Source organism: Panthera tigris, chromosome A2, assembly GCF_018350195.1.
Source record: "Panthera tigris isolate Pti1 chromosome A2, P.tigris_Pti1_mat1.1, whole genome shotgun sequence".
NCBI classification, from domain to species: Eukaryota; Metazoa; Chordata; class Mammalia; order Carnivora; family Felidae; genus Panthera; species Panthera tigris.
Window position 1 is genome coordinate 73544853 of NC_056661.1, and position 16866 is coordinate 73561718.

At 42.5% G+C, this 16866-nt stretch overlaps 1 protein-coding gene and 1 pseudogene across 3 annotated transcripts in view; one reads left to right on the top strand and one right to left on the bottom strand.

Moving 5' to 3' along the window:
* The first annotated feature begins 855 nt into the window (after positions 1-855).
* On the top strand, positions 856-1891 carry LOC102970574 (annotated as a pseudogene).
* Positions 1892-2597: 706 nt separating this feature from the next.
* RALA (RAS like proto-oncogene A) overlaps positions 2598-16866 on the bottom strand; it is a 73135-nt gene continuing 58866 nt past the window's right edge. For all 3 annotated transcript variants that reach the window (XM_042963874.1, XM_042963883.1, XM_042963886.1), the window contains 2 exons: positions 12872-13046; positions 2598-4585 (listed from right to left, as the gene is read on the bottom strand). In XM_042963874.1, coding sequence (XP_042819808.1) covers positions 4463-4585; positions 12872-13046 — 298 coding nt within the window. In that variant the 3' untranslated portion in view covers positions 2598-4462. The remainder of the gene's footprint in view (positions 4586-12871; positions 13047-16866) is intronic.

The following is a 16866-nucleotide window of genomic DNA, read 5'->3' on the forward strand; positions in this document are numbered from 1 at the left end:
ATTAACACTAAAATTAAATACATATATACAGTATCTTGCATATAGGATGCACAGTTTAATTATTTTTCATGTTGACAATCATAAGAAATAGGCGGTCTAGCCCAGAGTAAGGAGGCCGAATACCTAATCTTTGTTGTTGTTTTTTAACTTCCTCTCCATCGGCATGGGACACCGGGGTAGTTTCTTCCGTGTGAATCTCTGTAATTGTCTCTGACTCATGTTTGTCCTTCATCTGCTATATTCCCAGCAGTGCCCACGGTGGGGGATATACAAATCTACAGAAAATGGAAGGCATGAATGAAGACCTCTATTGACCTGCCACTCTTGACTTCCTAAGTAATTTGCTAAAGGAGACTTCTAACACTGGGTTAAATCAAAAGCATTACTTTGAAATCTTTACAGGAACTTTTGGTAAATGCTTTGATGGTTGCCAAATATTAAGTTTTATGTCCTTGTCCCAGATGGTGAGACATGAAACTCTGATTTAGTTTAAGACCAGAATTTAATCTAACCTCTGTTTGGTATATATGTAACATCATACCCCATACTGGTGTTAAACATGGGTCCAGTGAGGTTAAAACTATGCCAGTTATAACTTATATGTGCTCATTCTGGCACTGCTTATGAATTAACTAAGAAAAGTGGGGCACCTGGCCCGCTCGGTCGGTTAAATGTCCGACTCTTCTTGATTTTGGCTCAGGTCATGATCTCACGGTTTTTGAGATCGAGCCCCGAGTCGGGATCTGTGCTGACAGTGCAGAGCCTGCTTGGGATTCTCTCTCTCCTCTCTCTGCCTCGCCCCCACTGGTGTTCTCTGTCTCTCTCTCAAAATAAGTAAATAAAACTTTAAAAAAAATGTCTGCTGTTCATGAAATTCTCTCCAAGCTCAGTTTGGAGGGTGATCACTCCACATTCCCAAGTGCATACAGGTCCGTCCAAGAGCACACCAATCTTGATCAGCCTGAGAGTGATCCTCTGAACACTGAAATGACCATCAAGACCAAAGGTGTGGATGAGGTCACCATTGTCAACATTTTGACCAACCGCACCAAGAACAGAGGATATTGCCTTTGCCTACCAGAGAAGGACCAAAAAGAAACTTGCATCAGCTCTGAAGTTAGCCTTGTCCAGCCACCTGCTCCGTGTGATGCTTCTGAGCTGAAAACCTCCATGAAGGGGCTAGGGACTGATGGGGACTCTCTCATTGAGATCATCTGCTCAAGGACCAACCAGGAGCTTCAAGAAATTAACAGAATCTACAAGGAAATGTACAAGACTGATCTGGAGGACATCGTTTCTGACACATCTGGTGACTTCTGCAAGCCGACGGTTGCCCTCAAAAAGGGTAGAATGGAAGACGACTCTGTCATCGATCATAAACCGACTGACCAAGATGCCCAGGATCTCTATGATGCTGGAGTGAAGAGGAAAGGAACTGATGTGTTCAAGTGGATCCGCACCATGAGTGAAGAGTGTGTCACCTCCAGAAAGTGTCTGGCTACTTCCAGGGATAAAAAGCTACTGAGCTATGACATGCTGGAGAGCATCAAGGAGTCAAAGGACACCTGGAAGATGTTTTCCTGAACCCGGTCCAGTGCATTCAGGACAAGCCCCAGTATTCTGCTGACTGTACGACTCCATGAAGGGCAAGGATACTCATGATAAAATCCTGACTAGAATCATGGTCTCTCGCAGTGCAGCGGACCTGGTGAAAATGAGGTCTGAATTCATGAGAAAGTACAGCAAGTCCCCATAGTACAGCATCCAGCAAGACAGGAAGGGCAACCATCAGAAAGCGTTGCCATACCTGTGTGATGGGGGTGACCGAGGCCCACGACAGCAGGAGCGGCCAGGAGTGGTGCTTTGTTTCCAGCTAAGTTTTAGAAAATAGCTTGTGACTGACAGCCCCCTTGTGCCCGTCCCCGTGAGGATGACCTTAGCAGTGTCCCCTCACCATCTTTATTTCAGTTGCCTAAGCACCGTCTGCCTCTCATGTCTAGTCTTTTTAGTGAAAGAAATTAACATTTCAGGGAGTTGGAAGGGACACCTATGTGAAACGCTTTGCCTCTTGTGTACTGTGTCATGAACAGATGAATAATCCAAATTTTTACTTTATCAACAAGAAAGAAAAAAGGAGAAATGAAGGAAGGAAGGAGGGAAGGAAGGAAGGAAGGAAGGAAGGAAGGAAGGAAGGAAGGAAAAAGAAAGAAAAGAAAGGAATGGTAGGTAACAGCATGGTTACTCCTGCCACAATTGGAAATTAAATGGTCTCTGGGGATCATTCCGATTAGAACATGATATAAAGCTGGCCCCCAGCCATTTTAGTTTGGCAGTCTTCTAAAAGTAATGCGCAGTTGTGACCGCATAACGGTATCTTCCACGTAATCGTGCACATGGGGTCCTCCCATTTCTGAGCCCTCCCTGAGCCTGAGCAATGACTCTATTATCCAGGAAATCTGGCATCACTCAAAAGAAAGCCCTAAACTGAGAGTTCAAGACACTCAGTGGCTTTAAAATCTCTGATGAAGAGGCCCAGGTCGGGTCGTCTGAATTTTACATGTTACATATATTGTAAATATCAAGTAACACCACAAGCATTTAAAAAAAGGAAGTTTATTGGTCTTTAAATGGCTCAAATTGCAAATAAACCAATCGGGTAGTGGCATCAGCCTAAGACATGTGATGCGTCTTTGTCAGTTGGCTTCATAGCACCTCAGTACCCAGGAGAGGAAAGGTCTCAAAGCAAAGTCACAATGTTAGTGGTTAGGACCCCTGGTTAAATAAGACTGTGATGAGTACACACGGAGACCGCCGGGCCCGCGGGGCCAGGGTTACATTGGTAACTTGAATTCTGCACACGGCATAGCCTATGAAAAATACGAAACGGAAGATGTACATCTCAAAAACCCTTTGAGGACAAATATTTAACATGACAAGTCAGATGTAATATCTAAAGAGCTGAGTTCCTAAAAAGCCTATTTTTGTTAACTTCACATACACACCCGTTACCTGGAACACCTGAATGCATTTTTCACTTGTTGAAATCAGGACTGAGCAAAAAGAAAGACAAAGTTTATTGAATTAGCCGTCTTAGCCCCATTCTGAAGAAGATAACAAAAATCTGGACAGTGGTATATTTCCCATTGAAATTATGTTCCCAAACAGCATGCTAGAATTCCTCCAGTGGGCACGGCACGCCAGGGCGACACAGGCTGGTGTTCGGTCTGCAGATGCCAAACATGCCTTCTGCACCATACTCGGGGTTCACTGCGTGATGTTAGCGTTAGGAAAGTGTGGCTCCGGTGTTCTCCATTATGAACACGGACTACAGGGACTCCCGGTAACTCTCCCGCAGCCAAACTGTCACCTCCTAAGTGCAAATGTAGAAATGAACCGGCCGCAAGCACGCACACCTTCCTGAATGTTCTAGTGCAAAATGCATTAGCATTAACGACACCTTTCCTGTGCCCTGCCCCCGAGAGACCAACAACTTAACACAAGCTCACCACTTGTAAAAAGGGAGTTCCAGGGACCGAGGGTTCACCGAAACAACTGTACTGAATCCCCACAGTCTACAATTATCTTACAAGTATGGGCTGGCCCTTCATGTCAAACTACCTTATGGTTAATGAAAAGCGATCAAGGAGCTCTGGACCCTTACTTTCGAGAACCAGAGTATGGCACACATTTTAAGTTTGGACAGACTCCTAGCAGACAGTTATTTTGCAAGAATCGTCTATACAAAAGTTGTACTCCATACCAGGCAAATACTCTCACCAGGACACGTGGGGCAATGGGCCCACGGCACCAGCGGGGACACATCCAGAATGACACAACCGGGTACTTTTCAGTTTCTAAATTAAGGCATATTCAAAAATTTCCATGTACAAGTTTACATCACTTTTCTACGTTAATCACCAGGTAATTAATGCAGGTTCACAGATGAATTACTCTCAATTTAACTATATGCAACAATCATGCCAATAACTTTTCTTCTATATTTTGCATAACAATGGTTAAAAAAAAGTGGTACAGTTTAACTACCATGTTCACAATTGTCATTTTTCAAGGCAGTAGAAGACCAAGACATTTTAAAATGATATAAAATTTAAGCTTTGTAATAAACCAGAGGAAGTAGCCTTTCCTCTCATCCCTCCCACCCCGTCTCGGCTCTAACAGTTCCAGAAAGACTGCCCGCGACACACAAGCCCATACGCTACATTCAGGACCGCGATAAATGTAGGCAATTATGAGAGAAGTTGAACTCTGCTTCTTGGTGAAGCCACATTAATTTCTTTTTTAAGTGAATTTGACTCTCAGTGCAGTTCCAATTCATGCTTTTAGTGATACATAACAATTTCCAAATCGTTAAAGTAATTTCAGTCAATTGAGCCTTCAATGGCAATGCTTATAAATTATATTTATTAGTATGGTCAAGATAAGAAAGGAGTTTGGACTTCGATTATAAAATGCAGCATCTTTCTCTGATTCTCTTGGCTAAACTTTTCCTCTTCTTTTTTCCATTCTTTTCTTTGCTGTCTTCCATTTTTCTGGCTCGAATTTCCCTCATTAAGTCAAAAAATACCTAGAAAGAAAAAAATAGGGTAAATAAAGCCACCAGATAGTATGAGCTTGGTACTTCTTGGAACCGGAGTGGTAAACCTTGGGAATAAGTAAGAGTAACTACTTAAGAGCTTTTGTCTGGGGGCCACCTGGGTGGCTCTGTTGGTTGAGAGTCTGACTCCTGATATCAGTTCAGGTTGTGACCTTGTGGTCGTGGGATCGAGCCCTGTGTTGGGCTCTGGGTTCTGCACTGAGTGTGAAGCCGGCTTGGGATTCTCTCTCCCCATCTCTGCCCCTCCCCCACCCATGCGTGCTCTCTTTCTCTCAAATAAACATTAAAAAAAAAAAGAGCTCCTGTTTGAGGCGTGTAGGGACAGGAAAGCACAAAACTAGAGTCTTCTTCAAGTACACTGGGAAAATCGGGAAATGTTCTGAGTTATGCTTTTTGGTAGAAATGTTCACAAAATATAACCTGATCTTCCCATCCCAACTTTCAAGACGAGTGATGATAGCTCCAAAGACAAAATTCAATGGATCGTCTTTGAGCAATTTACAATTAATAAATGTATCTTACCAGTTCATCTTTAAAAGTAATTAATGTTTAACAAAATTTATATTTAATAACTGGTTTTTCCTCAGGTCCATTTTTAGAAACAAAGCTAAGGAAAGTGAGTGCTTCCTTTGTCATTTTGATACCAGAGGCTAAGAATTTATCAAGTCTGTCTTGATGTCTAGAAACTGGCAAAGGAGAGATATTAGTATAATAATTTAAAAATTACTAATGTAACAACTCAAAAGTTAAATATCAATAGCAAATGTCTGAGTGCAGACAGACAAGGGCCTAGAAGGATAAGGGCTCACACTGTACACGAATAGTTATGTGTGTGATGAATGGATGAATAACTTTTATGGTTTATACCCAAATTCTGAATTAAAAAATTCAGTTATTACTTCTATTTTATTTTTTTATTTTTCTCAAGAACATGAAATAAGAAGTGACACCACACCGATTAAAAACAAACATTTTGGGGCGCCTGGGTGGTTCAGTCGGTTGAGCGTCCGACTTCAGCTCAGGTCACGATCTCGCGGTCTGTGAGTTCGAGCCCCGCGTCAGGCTCTGGGCTGATGGCTGAGAGCCTGGAGCCTACTTCGATTCTGTGTCACCCTCTCTCTCTGCCCCTCCCCCGTTCATGCTCTGTCTCTCTCTGTCTCAAAAATAAATAAACGTTTAAAAAAAAAAAAAACAAAAAAACAAAAAAAAAACCCAAACATTTAAAAAATTCTGGTTAGCTTGTGCATTCTGAATGCTGTTAGGTCAACAAATGTGGGTTACGTAACGGCCAGTGTGCCTTTTCAAACATGCCTTCAGCTCTCTAAAGGAGACCGACTGGAAAAGCAAGGCGCCGAAAAGCACAGGTAGAGAGTGAGCCTGTGTGTGTGTAGAATATGGGTTACGTGGATCCGCCTGCATGTGAAGTAGAAACAATGAAACCAAACACTAGTATTATTTTGAGGATGAAGGGAACAGGGTACAGGGAACAGTGAGGCATCTCTGAATACATCTCGTTATACAACTTCTATTTTGGAAATGGACATGTCTTACGTCTTGAAAAATGAAACTGGACCAAAAACTGAGAATCAAACTAAAACAAATAAGACTATACGTAGAGTTGGTGACATAATCCTACGGGGGACAGGATTATTTCGAGGGACTTTAAAACACAGTATACAGAATGTACGTCTCAGAAGAGAAGCCGAACAGAAAAACAAAAACAAAAGCTCAACAAATAAAAAAGACGGATCTCCAACATCACTTTGTAACTTGGCTGTTACCAGTAGCAGTGGTATCGTCCTTTTGAACAGTTTTATACAGATGCTACAGGACAGTGTAAGGGAGCAATTATGTTGATGTGGGTTAGGAACCAAGACTTCCAGTGTAAGAGAAGAGGGGTCAAAATCCCGAGTGCTAAACCTGAATCAGAAGTAACGGTGGCCTCTCAGGATTTGCTTCCTTGTAAGAATACATATGTGCCAGCACTTCACTGAAGGGACACAAAGCAACGACAGCCCAACAGCAATAAGCAAATTAGTCCCCAGGCTTTGGCTGCTAAATACCATTCCTGCCAACGGAACCAGCATTTCTTAGACAAAGTGGCCGATTCCTGATCTGGAGTGAAAAACAAACAGTCAGAAAGCAAGGAGGCTATTAAAAAAAAAATAATAAGGCAAGGAACAATCAGAGACTAGTGGGTTAAGTCAAATGGACACAGGACCAACACACAAGGTGAGGGGAATGGTTAAAACAGGGAAAAAGTGAGCAAAGAACATCCACAGAGGATGCAGGAGACCAAAACACACAGGTGACACAGACCCCATGGGCCCATGGGCTCAGCTTCCCCAGGATGGAGATTTCAGAACCCTGTGCTTCGAGTCCACAGTTGGCCATCAGGGCAGGGAGCTTCCAAACTAGCTACGTGTAATATCCGAGGACTCCCCTGCGGCTTTCAGATGTGGACTTATCACTATGGAATAGACATCAGAAGAAGGTTTAATTTCTAATTTTAGATAAGTATCTGCAGTGAACTTCAAATGAATCCCTATTAGAAATCGCCAAGGTCATCTTAACTAGCAAACGCTGTGGGGAACTTGTAAAGTCTGCATCAGCTACTATAATGAGCTAAAGCTAATGGAAGCTCTGTTCCAATGGCCACATGGAAGGACACGCATAACTAGGGATAAGAATAAAGGGCTGTGGGGGTGCCTGGGTGGCTCAGGTGGCTGAGTGTCCAACTCTTGATTTCAGATCAGGTCATGATCTCAGGGTCGTGGGATCAAGCCCTGTGTTAGGTTCTGTGCTGAGTGTGATGCCTGCTTCGGATTCAATCTTTCTCTCTCTCTTTGTCCCTCTCCCCCACTTGCGTGTTCTCTCTCTCTCTCTCTCTCTCTAAAAAAATAAAAATAAAAAAGAATAAAGGGTTGGCTTCGACAACCTCAGGCACATGATCATCCCCAAAGCGCAGGGCTGCCTTTGACTTTTTTTAATATAGACTCTTCAAAATTACTTTTCTCTGTTTGCTCCCACCTCTTCTTCTCCTGTCTCCTTTCTTTTCCCATTCCCATTTTAGGGCAACCTGGTATACACAAAATTTGGCTCTTCTAAATCCAGAGTAGAGATCACAGGATATCCTTCTCACACAAGTCAAAATAAGACAAAACTAGATAAACATACAAACAGGCTCAGAATGCTAGGCTTACAATACTTACAGCTGAAAAAACAAAAGTTACTAGAAACGACAAACACCTCTCTTTTGAAAAGCAGCAACAGACATTAGCTTAAATCTAAACCTCTGCCTTGTTTGTTTAAGCACTTAGACAATATTAAATTTTCAAACAGATTAAGGATCTACCATAAAAGCCAACAAAAAAGAAGGGAAAAAATTATAGGTAAGTTTTTTTTAACTTTCTAATTGTTTTTAAGTTTAGGATGGGAGACAGCTTTTCTAAGAAAGCCACAGAACCCACGAGTTAGAAAGGGAAACACTGAAAGATTTCACAACATAATCCCTAGTGTTTTTCCATGGCAAAAGACAAGAGTCAGCCAAGTTAGAAGATGTAGTATGGATTAGGAGACAATATCCACAACAGACATAAATGGACAAACGGTTAATGTCTTTACTATAAAGTACGCTTTAGGAATCAAAATAATAAAGCCGTAAGATCAATGGGCAGAAAAGAAAGTAATTTCAGAGTTCACAGAAAATGTACAAATGGAATGGCCCATGAATCAACTATAACACGTCTCATTAATTATCAAGAAACAATGGTTTAGCCACCTCCCCGGTGACTTTGAAAGGTTGCTTTACCTGGTGCTGGGAAGACAGTGGGGAGAGGGTTTTGGTGCAAGTAAGGACGCTTTCTGGAGGGCACCCGGTTATTAAAATTCACAATGCACCTTGCATGGGTGCACAGAAAGCTCACCGCAGCACTGCTGTGAGAGAAGACACAGCGGGCAATCGGCACGTCACTCACGGGAAAATGGCTGAATTACGAAAAAGCCCAACTATTAAACACTTCCTAGATGTTTACAAGAATGTGGTATGTCTATATGTAACGGCATGGAAACAACTACATCTGTTATGAAATTTACAAAGCAAACTACAGAAATACATGATCTACATACACAGAAATACTATATATATGTTGTATATACACCATATGTATATAAATGTGCTACATACACTACAAAAGTCCTATTTATATGGGGGGAAAACAAGCAAACACAAGCTTTCCCTCAGATTCTACACGCCGGTCTGTAAGTGTAGATAAATGTCTGGAAAGACACACCTGATCAGCAGTGGTTGGTTACCTTACAGGAAGGGGAGGGGAGTGACTCACTTTTTCTCCATATTACAGATTTTTCTTTATATAATAAGCATGTGTTCATGTTTTTAATGAAAACACTTAAAAATAAACAGACTACATTTCTCCTATAATTCTTTCCCCAACCTAAATTGGCTCTCCTGACATAATAAATCACACTCTCCTTTTTGACATCTACTTGCTCAATCTGTTTCCATTACTCCAAGATGTTCCTTAAAAATTAAAAGCAACCTTAAAAAAAAAAAAATTAAGAGCAACCTTGGAGCCATGATTTAAAGAGCCGGAGCATTTAGCTAGAAGGCTACTAACAAGGTCATCAGATGAACCTGGCACCCAGTGAGTCCACAAGCAGGTTTTCCATGTGTTCCTCTGCCTCTGGGTGACTCCTCTGTGACAGGCATGGCCTCTGCGACAGGCGAGGCCCCGTCTCCCTCTCCCTCTCCTCTCTCTCTCTCTCTCCCTCTCGAGCCGGCTCAACCACTCTGATGGTCCTGAAGCTTTTCACAGGGAGGATTCAAAATCTGCCTCTTTGAAACTTCAACCCAATGGTCTATTTGGAATCCAGATGAGGACAAGACATGAGACCTTACTCTTGTAAGGAGTTAGTATTCGTTTTTTGTGACAAACAAGATACATGCCAGTTTAATAGGAGCCAGTATTAACACTTGCCACCCCCCGACAATCTGTGCCAGGCTTCCAGTAGCGGGCGACATACAGCCTGGGGGACACCACAGGAGACACCATTGTGTCGAGTAAAACAGTGTGGAAATGACACGAGCACCAGGGTTGGCTGCACCCAGAGCCAGCAGATGCCATCACAGGCCTTTTGAAGTTGAATCAGGTGTATAATCTTTCCACTTCTTTTCCGCATCTAAACAGTGAGCACGAGAAGAGTATGCCTTACAGAGTTAAAGACAAATGGTCTGTGCTGGCCACAGTGCCTGGGTCTTACAGACACCATTGAATATTAGCTCCTTTACCTATTAACATTATTTCCTCAGCAAGAAACCAAATATAACCTAATTCTAGAAACTGAATAGTTGCTGCAAGTTACTTTTATTTAGCCACTGAGGTATTTTATCTGGCAGTCACTCCTCAGGGTGAGTAGTACATCAAGTTACAGTATTCCATATGAACTTGTACCTTTTTCTTTCTTTCTTTCTTTCTTTCTTTCTTTCTTTCTTTCTTTCTATCTATCTATCTATCTATCTATCTATCTATCTATCTATCTGAGTGTGCATCCGTGCAAGTGGGAGGACAGGCAAAGGAAAACAGAATCTTAAGCAGGCTCTACGTTTAATGTGGATCCCAACGTGGGGCTCAATCCCACGAACTGCGAGATCATTACCTGAGCCAAAATCAAGAGTTGGACGCTCAACCGATTGAATCACCCAGGCGCCCACCCCCACCCTGCTCTGCCCCCGTACCTTGGTTTATAAGCGTCCACATTTAATGTAATTTTGCTTTGGAGAGGTGACCCTTGAGTACAGACGATACTTTGCAAAACCGGCCACAGCAATACTCCCTACGCACTCTTCCAGCATCTTACCATTCTCCATCAGCACGTGGAGACCATTCCCCTTCCTCCCAAACCTGGGTAGGGCTTGCGACTACTCCAGCCAACAGAATGAAGTGGAAATAATGCTGAGTAACTTCCCTGTCTAGGTCATAAAAGATGACATGGTTTCTGCCTGGTTCTTATTCTCTTGTGACACTGGCTCTTGCTCTAAGAAAGCCTAAAGTAGGACACAACAGAAAAGGTTACATGGCGAGGAACCGAGCCATCCCTGGACAACAGCCAGTGTCAACTGCCTGGATCAGGCATGTGTGGACAGTCTTTAGAACTTAATCAGAGGGCCTGGATGCCTCAGTCAGTTAAGCTTCTGACTTTGGCTCAGGTCATGATCTCATGGTTCGTGGGTTCGAGCTCCGTATCAGGCTCTGTGCTGACAGCTTGGAGCCTGGAGGCTGCTTCGGATTCTGTCTCTCACTCTCTCTGCCCCTCCCCTGTTCACACACACTCTCTCTCTCTCTCTCTCTCAAAAATAAATAAACATTAAAAAAAAAATTGAAAAAAAAAAAAAAGAAAGAAAAGAACAGAACCTAATTGAAGATGCTTCCAGTTCCCAGACTTCAAGCTTTTCAGCTGAGGCATGAGACACTGTGGAACTGAAACGAGCCAACTCCACTGTGATCTGTCCAAAACTTTGGCCCAGAGATTCCATGAGCATAATAAATGGTTACTTTCACCCATAAGTTTTGGGGGTATATTTTGTTACACAGCCAGAGTAACTAAAATAGCCCTACACTTTCAACTTTCCTCTTTTGAAAATACATGCATATGGCAAAAAATTCACGCCAGCAGATGACAGCACAGAGATTGTTATAATGACCGCTCCATAGCTTTTGTGGTTACTGCTCACCTCTTGGACCCACTGTCTTTAGTCTGAATAGGTTTTAGAGTGTGTTCCACAACTGCTCATCAGTTTGGAAGAAACGAAACACACACACACACACACACTAATATTCAATGCTGCCTTTCAAAACCCCAAACACACTGAACTTTAAAACCTATTTTTATTAGTACTTTAAATACATTTGCCATAACTTTGGAGAAAACTGGTATAGACTATGTAGAAATCTTATAACACTCATTTTGTACAGATCTCTTGGAACTACAGGAATCTCACCATGTGACAAGAAATTTAATCAGCTTAAGACAGTATTGTGACATTACCTTAAGACCTACAGTAATTGGGGGTGCCTGGGTGGCTCAGTTGGTCGAGTGTCCAACTCTTGGTTTTGGCTCGTGTCATGATCTCATGGTTTGTGAGTTTGAGCCCCGTGTTGGGCTCTGTGCCGACACTGCGGACCCTGCTTGGGACTGTCTGTCTCTCTCTCTCTCTGCCCCTCCTCTACTTGCTCATGCATACTCTCTCAAACTAAATAAATAAACTTAAAAAAAAAAAACCCATAGCAAATGAAAAGAAAGACTAATTTTTTTTAACCCAATGATTTCTGTATTGGTATTACGAGTCTACAGGCACAAGCAGACCAGTTCGCTAAAACTTAAAGCCACCCAGAGCAGTGTTACTCAAAGTGTGGTCCACCAGGCCACAGTCTGTACCACCTAGAGCTTCCTAGAAATGCAAATTCTCAGGTCCCACCCCACAGCAAATGAAGCAAAATCTCTGGGGGTAAGACCCAGGAATCCATGTGTATTAAGTTTCATAGACACTTCTGCCAGTTAGAGTTTGAGAGGCACTCAGTAGAGCCTAGATGCTTGGAGGCTAAAAGAGGCCTCGTGTGGAGGGCTCAAGGGGGTGGTGCCTCAGTCTTCCTAAACACTGAAGACGCAGGTCTCGGCAGCAGCATGAAATAACGTATGTGGGCAGGTTCCCAGGAACAAGGCAAGGGTGTTCCTGGCCTGGACTCGGCGAAGGGCCAATGTGGACAAAGAAGAGGGCTCAGGGGGAAACAGAGGTGAGGGTAGGGGCATAGGTGTAGTAACAGATTTCAAAGCCCTCTTATCTGGGGCTCCTTTGTCTTTGGAGGTACCTTTACTTTTGAGAACTTAAATAGGGCTGGGCAGGTGTCAGCTCAGAGGACACTTCTAAATTATCCAGCCGCTCAGGGTAAGAAAAAAGAAAAATTAAGAAAAGGCAGCGATTCGGGTCAGAAATCCTGTTAGCGCTAGAAAAAAACCACTTAGCTGTGGTGTCTCATGTTTTAATGTCTCTTGGGAGCCTGAGGACAAGGTGAAGTGAGAAATGCCTAACATGTTGCACTTGAGCATTTAGGGCAGATAATAATCAGCACATACTAAATCACCATTTGAAAGTTTCACAAATCTCTGGACAAAATGCAGCTGAGTTAAAGCAAATCAGCTTATTAACATGATGTAGCAGTAAGGACAGCCACCCTTTACCTTGTCAACATTAGCTCGAGTTTTAGCAGATGTTTCCACATAGTTGACATTCCACTGGTCGGCTCTGGTTTTCGCCTCTTCTACAGAAACCTGCCTTTTATCTTCTAAATCTGATTTGTTACCAACCAGCAGAAATGGAACATTCTCATCTTCTTTTACTCTTAAGATCTGCTCCCTGGATAAAAGAAAATGAGAAAGAAATATTAATATCACCCCCACAGGTTAAGCTAACAAAATAACTAACACCATCTGCCATTAGCCTTTACGTGTGTGTGTGTCTACATAACAATTAACTCATTCATGGCACGGTAGGGCGTGTGCTGCACCTCTTCCTTATTCTACCACCAACCACTTGAATTACACACTTCACTGTCGAAGGGAAAATACACTGAAGAGAGTAGCAATATGGTAGTGGAGGCACAAAATCAAAGTGTCAAAGGCTACTTCCTCCAAGTGTTTTTGAAAATAAGCTTTCAACGTAAGGATGGTTTTAGATTTGCAAAAAGTAGTGAAGACAGTGCAGAGAGTTGCCGTATTCTCCACACCCTGTTTCCCCTACTGTTAACACCTTACGTCAGCGTGGTACATTTATCATAGCGAAGGGACCAATCTTGATACATCATTATTAGCTGAAGTCCAAATTTTATTCAGATGTTTTCAGTTTTTCCCTCCTGTCCTAAGATCCCATCCAGGACACCACATGACATTTAGCTGTCATATTGCCTTAGATTCCATGTGACTCTGACAGTTCTCAGACTTGCCTTGGTTTTGATGACCTTGACAGTTTTGAGACGTGCTGGTCAGCTAATTTGTAGAAAATCTCTCAACTGGTATTTGTCTGATGTTTTTCTCATGATTAAATTGGGGTCATGGGATTTGGGGAGGAAGACCACAGAAGGAGAGAGTGCCATTCCTATTACATCATATCAATGGTCCTACCAAATGTTTTAAAAAACCCCACACATGCCAGAAATCTCTGCAAGTCTGCTCTGGAGTACAGCTTTTGTATTCACAGAGAAGTTATATGCTGTCACCAGTTCCAAAGGTATCATGGCTCTCTGTCCTTCTTAGGTGACTGTGAGCAAAGTAATTCTTTGCCTCAGTTTCCCATGCGTAACATGGGGCTAACAATAATACCTTCCTTATAAGGTTGCTATGAGGATGAAACGCAAAGTACTTAGAGTTGTGCCTAGCACGTAGTAAATATTCAGTAAACGCTAGCTGTTCTTAATCATTATTATTACTGTATTGGAGAAAGTGGTTTTCTTATAAAATCAACACTTTCTTGCTAACTTACCGGTGCCTCCCCTCTGAAATTATTAAAAGACGTTGGAACTACAGGAACACAAATAGTTCAGACTAAGAGAAAATGAGAAAATTAAAGGGATTATTGGGATGACAGGTCAGCAGAGTATACCTGGTTTTGCGAGGATCTATCATGATAAGATACATTTGAGAGACTGAGTATGAATCTTCATCAAGCCTTGATCTCAGATTTGTCCATTTTGTGCTTCTTAGATTTTGTGCTTCTGATTTTAAGAGATAAGATGTAAAAAATGGGTGCCTTAGAATCCATGAAATTCGCTAGTATCTGGCTTGTCTTGTTAATGCTTCGAAGTGTCTAGTGTGTGGTGAGCACTGTATGAGTATTAGGCAGTGTTACTACCTTTCATATCACTTCATTCACCTGATTTCTGATGTTGTTGTAAATATTCTAACAGACTCAGTGTTTGTAGGCAGCTCTTTGGACCTGAATTCCTAGTTTTTCTTTCTTTTTTTGAGAGAGAGAGAGAAAAAGAGAGACAGAGAGAGAGGGAGCGGCTGAGAGAAAGGGAGAAAGAGAGAATCTTAAGCAGGCTCCGCACCCAGTTCCTGATCCCGACACAGGGCTCAATCCCATGAACTGTGACATCATGACCTGAGCCAAAATCAAGAGTCAGATGCTAACTGACTGGGCCATCCAGGTCCCCCTAATTTTTTTTTTTTTAATTCCTAGTTTTTCTACTGTGAACAGATTGTAGACCATATAGTCACCTCCATCTTCCACTGACTGGTACTTAGCCTATTACCCATCCTTTTAGGAAGAAGTTACAATGTCAGCCAGGCACAGGGACTTGGTGACACATGCTAAGCTGTACTACAGGGCTGTGATGTTGTCTACCATCCACATGATCTCTTGCAAAGAGCACATCAACACTCACCATCACTACTATTAAATTTATGACGTATTTGTGAAGGGGATATCAGCCAGTCCAAATCTTTTTCTACTGCTGGTGACAACAAATTTGCTGTAACCTCCTTAACCAGTTTCCTTTGTGATCAACAGCCTCACACTAAGATGTTAACAACACCTGACTTACCACTTAATCTCACTAACCACCAGAGACTGACTCTGGCATTTGTGACCAGTACTTCTGGTCGCATGTAGATATAGTCATTAACTTATTTCTTAATAAATACCTCATAAGTTACTGAGTCCAATGCTCCAGGAAGACCAATACTGAAAATACAGTGTGATTAATGCTATCAGAAATGTGGCGTTGGAAAGCCTGGACCTTCTGGGTTCAGAGGTGAGAAGACAATATTCATGAGAGTTAATTAGCTGGTTTTAATTAGCTACTTTCCTGGATGTCAGAGAAAGGCACTGCTATATCTACAACCTTCCTACGCATTTGACTTAATGTGATGCTCCCTTTAAGCGGAGTTTTAGAGGCTATTATAGAATTTTAGAATAGGAAAGTACTTTTATAAACTGGTCCAACTTTTTCATTTTTGACATAAGAAAAGTGAGAACCAGAAAAAAAAAAAAAAGAACATTTTCTAACATTTCTATCAAACGTTTACTAAACATGCCCTGTATGATATATGCCAGGAACGGTACCAAATATGGGTCCCAGGGATCCTCAGGTGGATAGGAAATGGGTCCTGCTCTCAAGAGTTTTCTCCTGGTCAGGAAAAACACATGCAAATCAAGCTGATGCTACAAGTGCAGCGAGTGTGCTCTCAGAGTGGGGGTAGGCACTCTGCACACAGAGGAGCAAGCAGTGGGTTCCGCCCTGGGGACAGGAGGCCCAGGAAGGCTGAAGAGAGGAGCCGCCGCTGGTGCCACACTCTGCAGGTCAGACCAGGTGGAGCGCAACCACTCGGACTGTCTCAAAAATGCCTTTCCTGTGTCGCCACTGAGTCACCAGGACTGTTATGGGAAGGGCAACACACTGGAGGGACAACAGAAGAGTAATGAATGATTCACTTATTTTCTGTAAAAGCCACAGCCCAAGATTCTTACTCTCTTTATTCCCTTGAGACACCACTTTGGCTTTGGCAACTACGGTGACACATTTATCCCATCACCTAGAACAGGACTTGCTCCATAATAAGCGCTCAAATATGTGCTGAATGAGTGAATAAGCACTGACAGTTCTCTAACTTTCAACACGTCTCCCAGGACTGTAAGTTAGCAGGGCCTGCCACCGTGTGCACTTTATCCCATACATAACTCCTTCTTTAGAGACAACAAAGTTAATTTTACAAATAGATGTGCATTTTAAAAGTTTCTCAATGACGTGTTTTGTCCTTGAGATTCCCTGAGTTCTTGACACTTTCGAATGCACACGGAAAGGAGGCTTTATGTAAGCCCAGGTTCAGTTCTTGCTCAAGTGCTGGAAAACTTCTTTCCTTATCTGTGGAAATCCTTCTCATCCTTCATGCTCATCTATCTCAAGAAGGCCTCTGAGCTCCTCTCCTCTCCTGGTCCCTGTAATCATCACTGCCCACATCTCCTACTCTGTCACTACCTTGCTCTTGGTTTCAGGCCTTCATCATCTAGGCTGTGTGAATCTTGAAAACAGAGGGTTCACCACATGCTTCTTTTGTGTCCCTTATATCAAGGCAAACACTTAAACAGAAATAAAAAATATATAATTAAAGACTACTTTTGGGGCGCCTGGGTGGCTCAGTCGGTTAAGCGTCCGACTTCGGCTCAGGTCATGATCTCA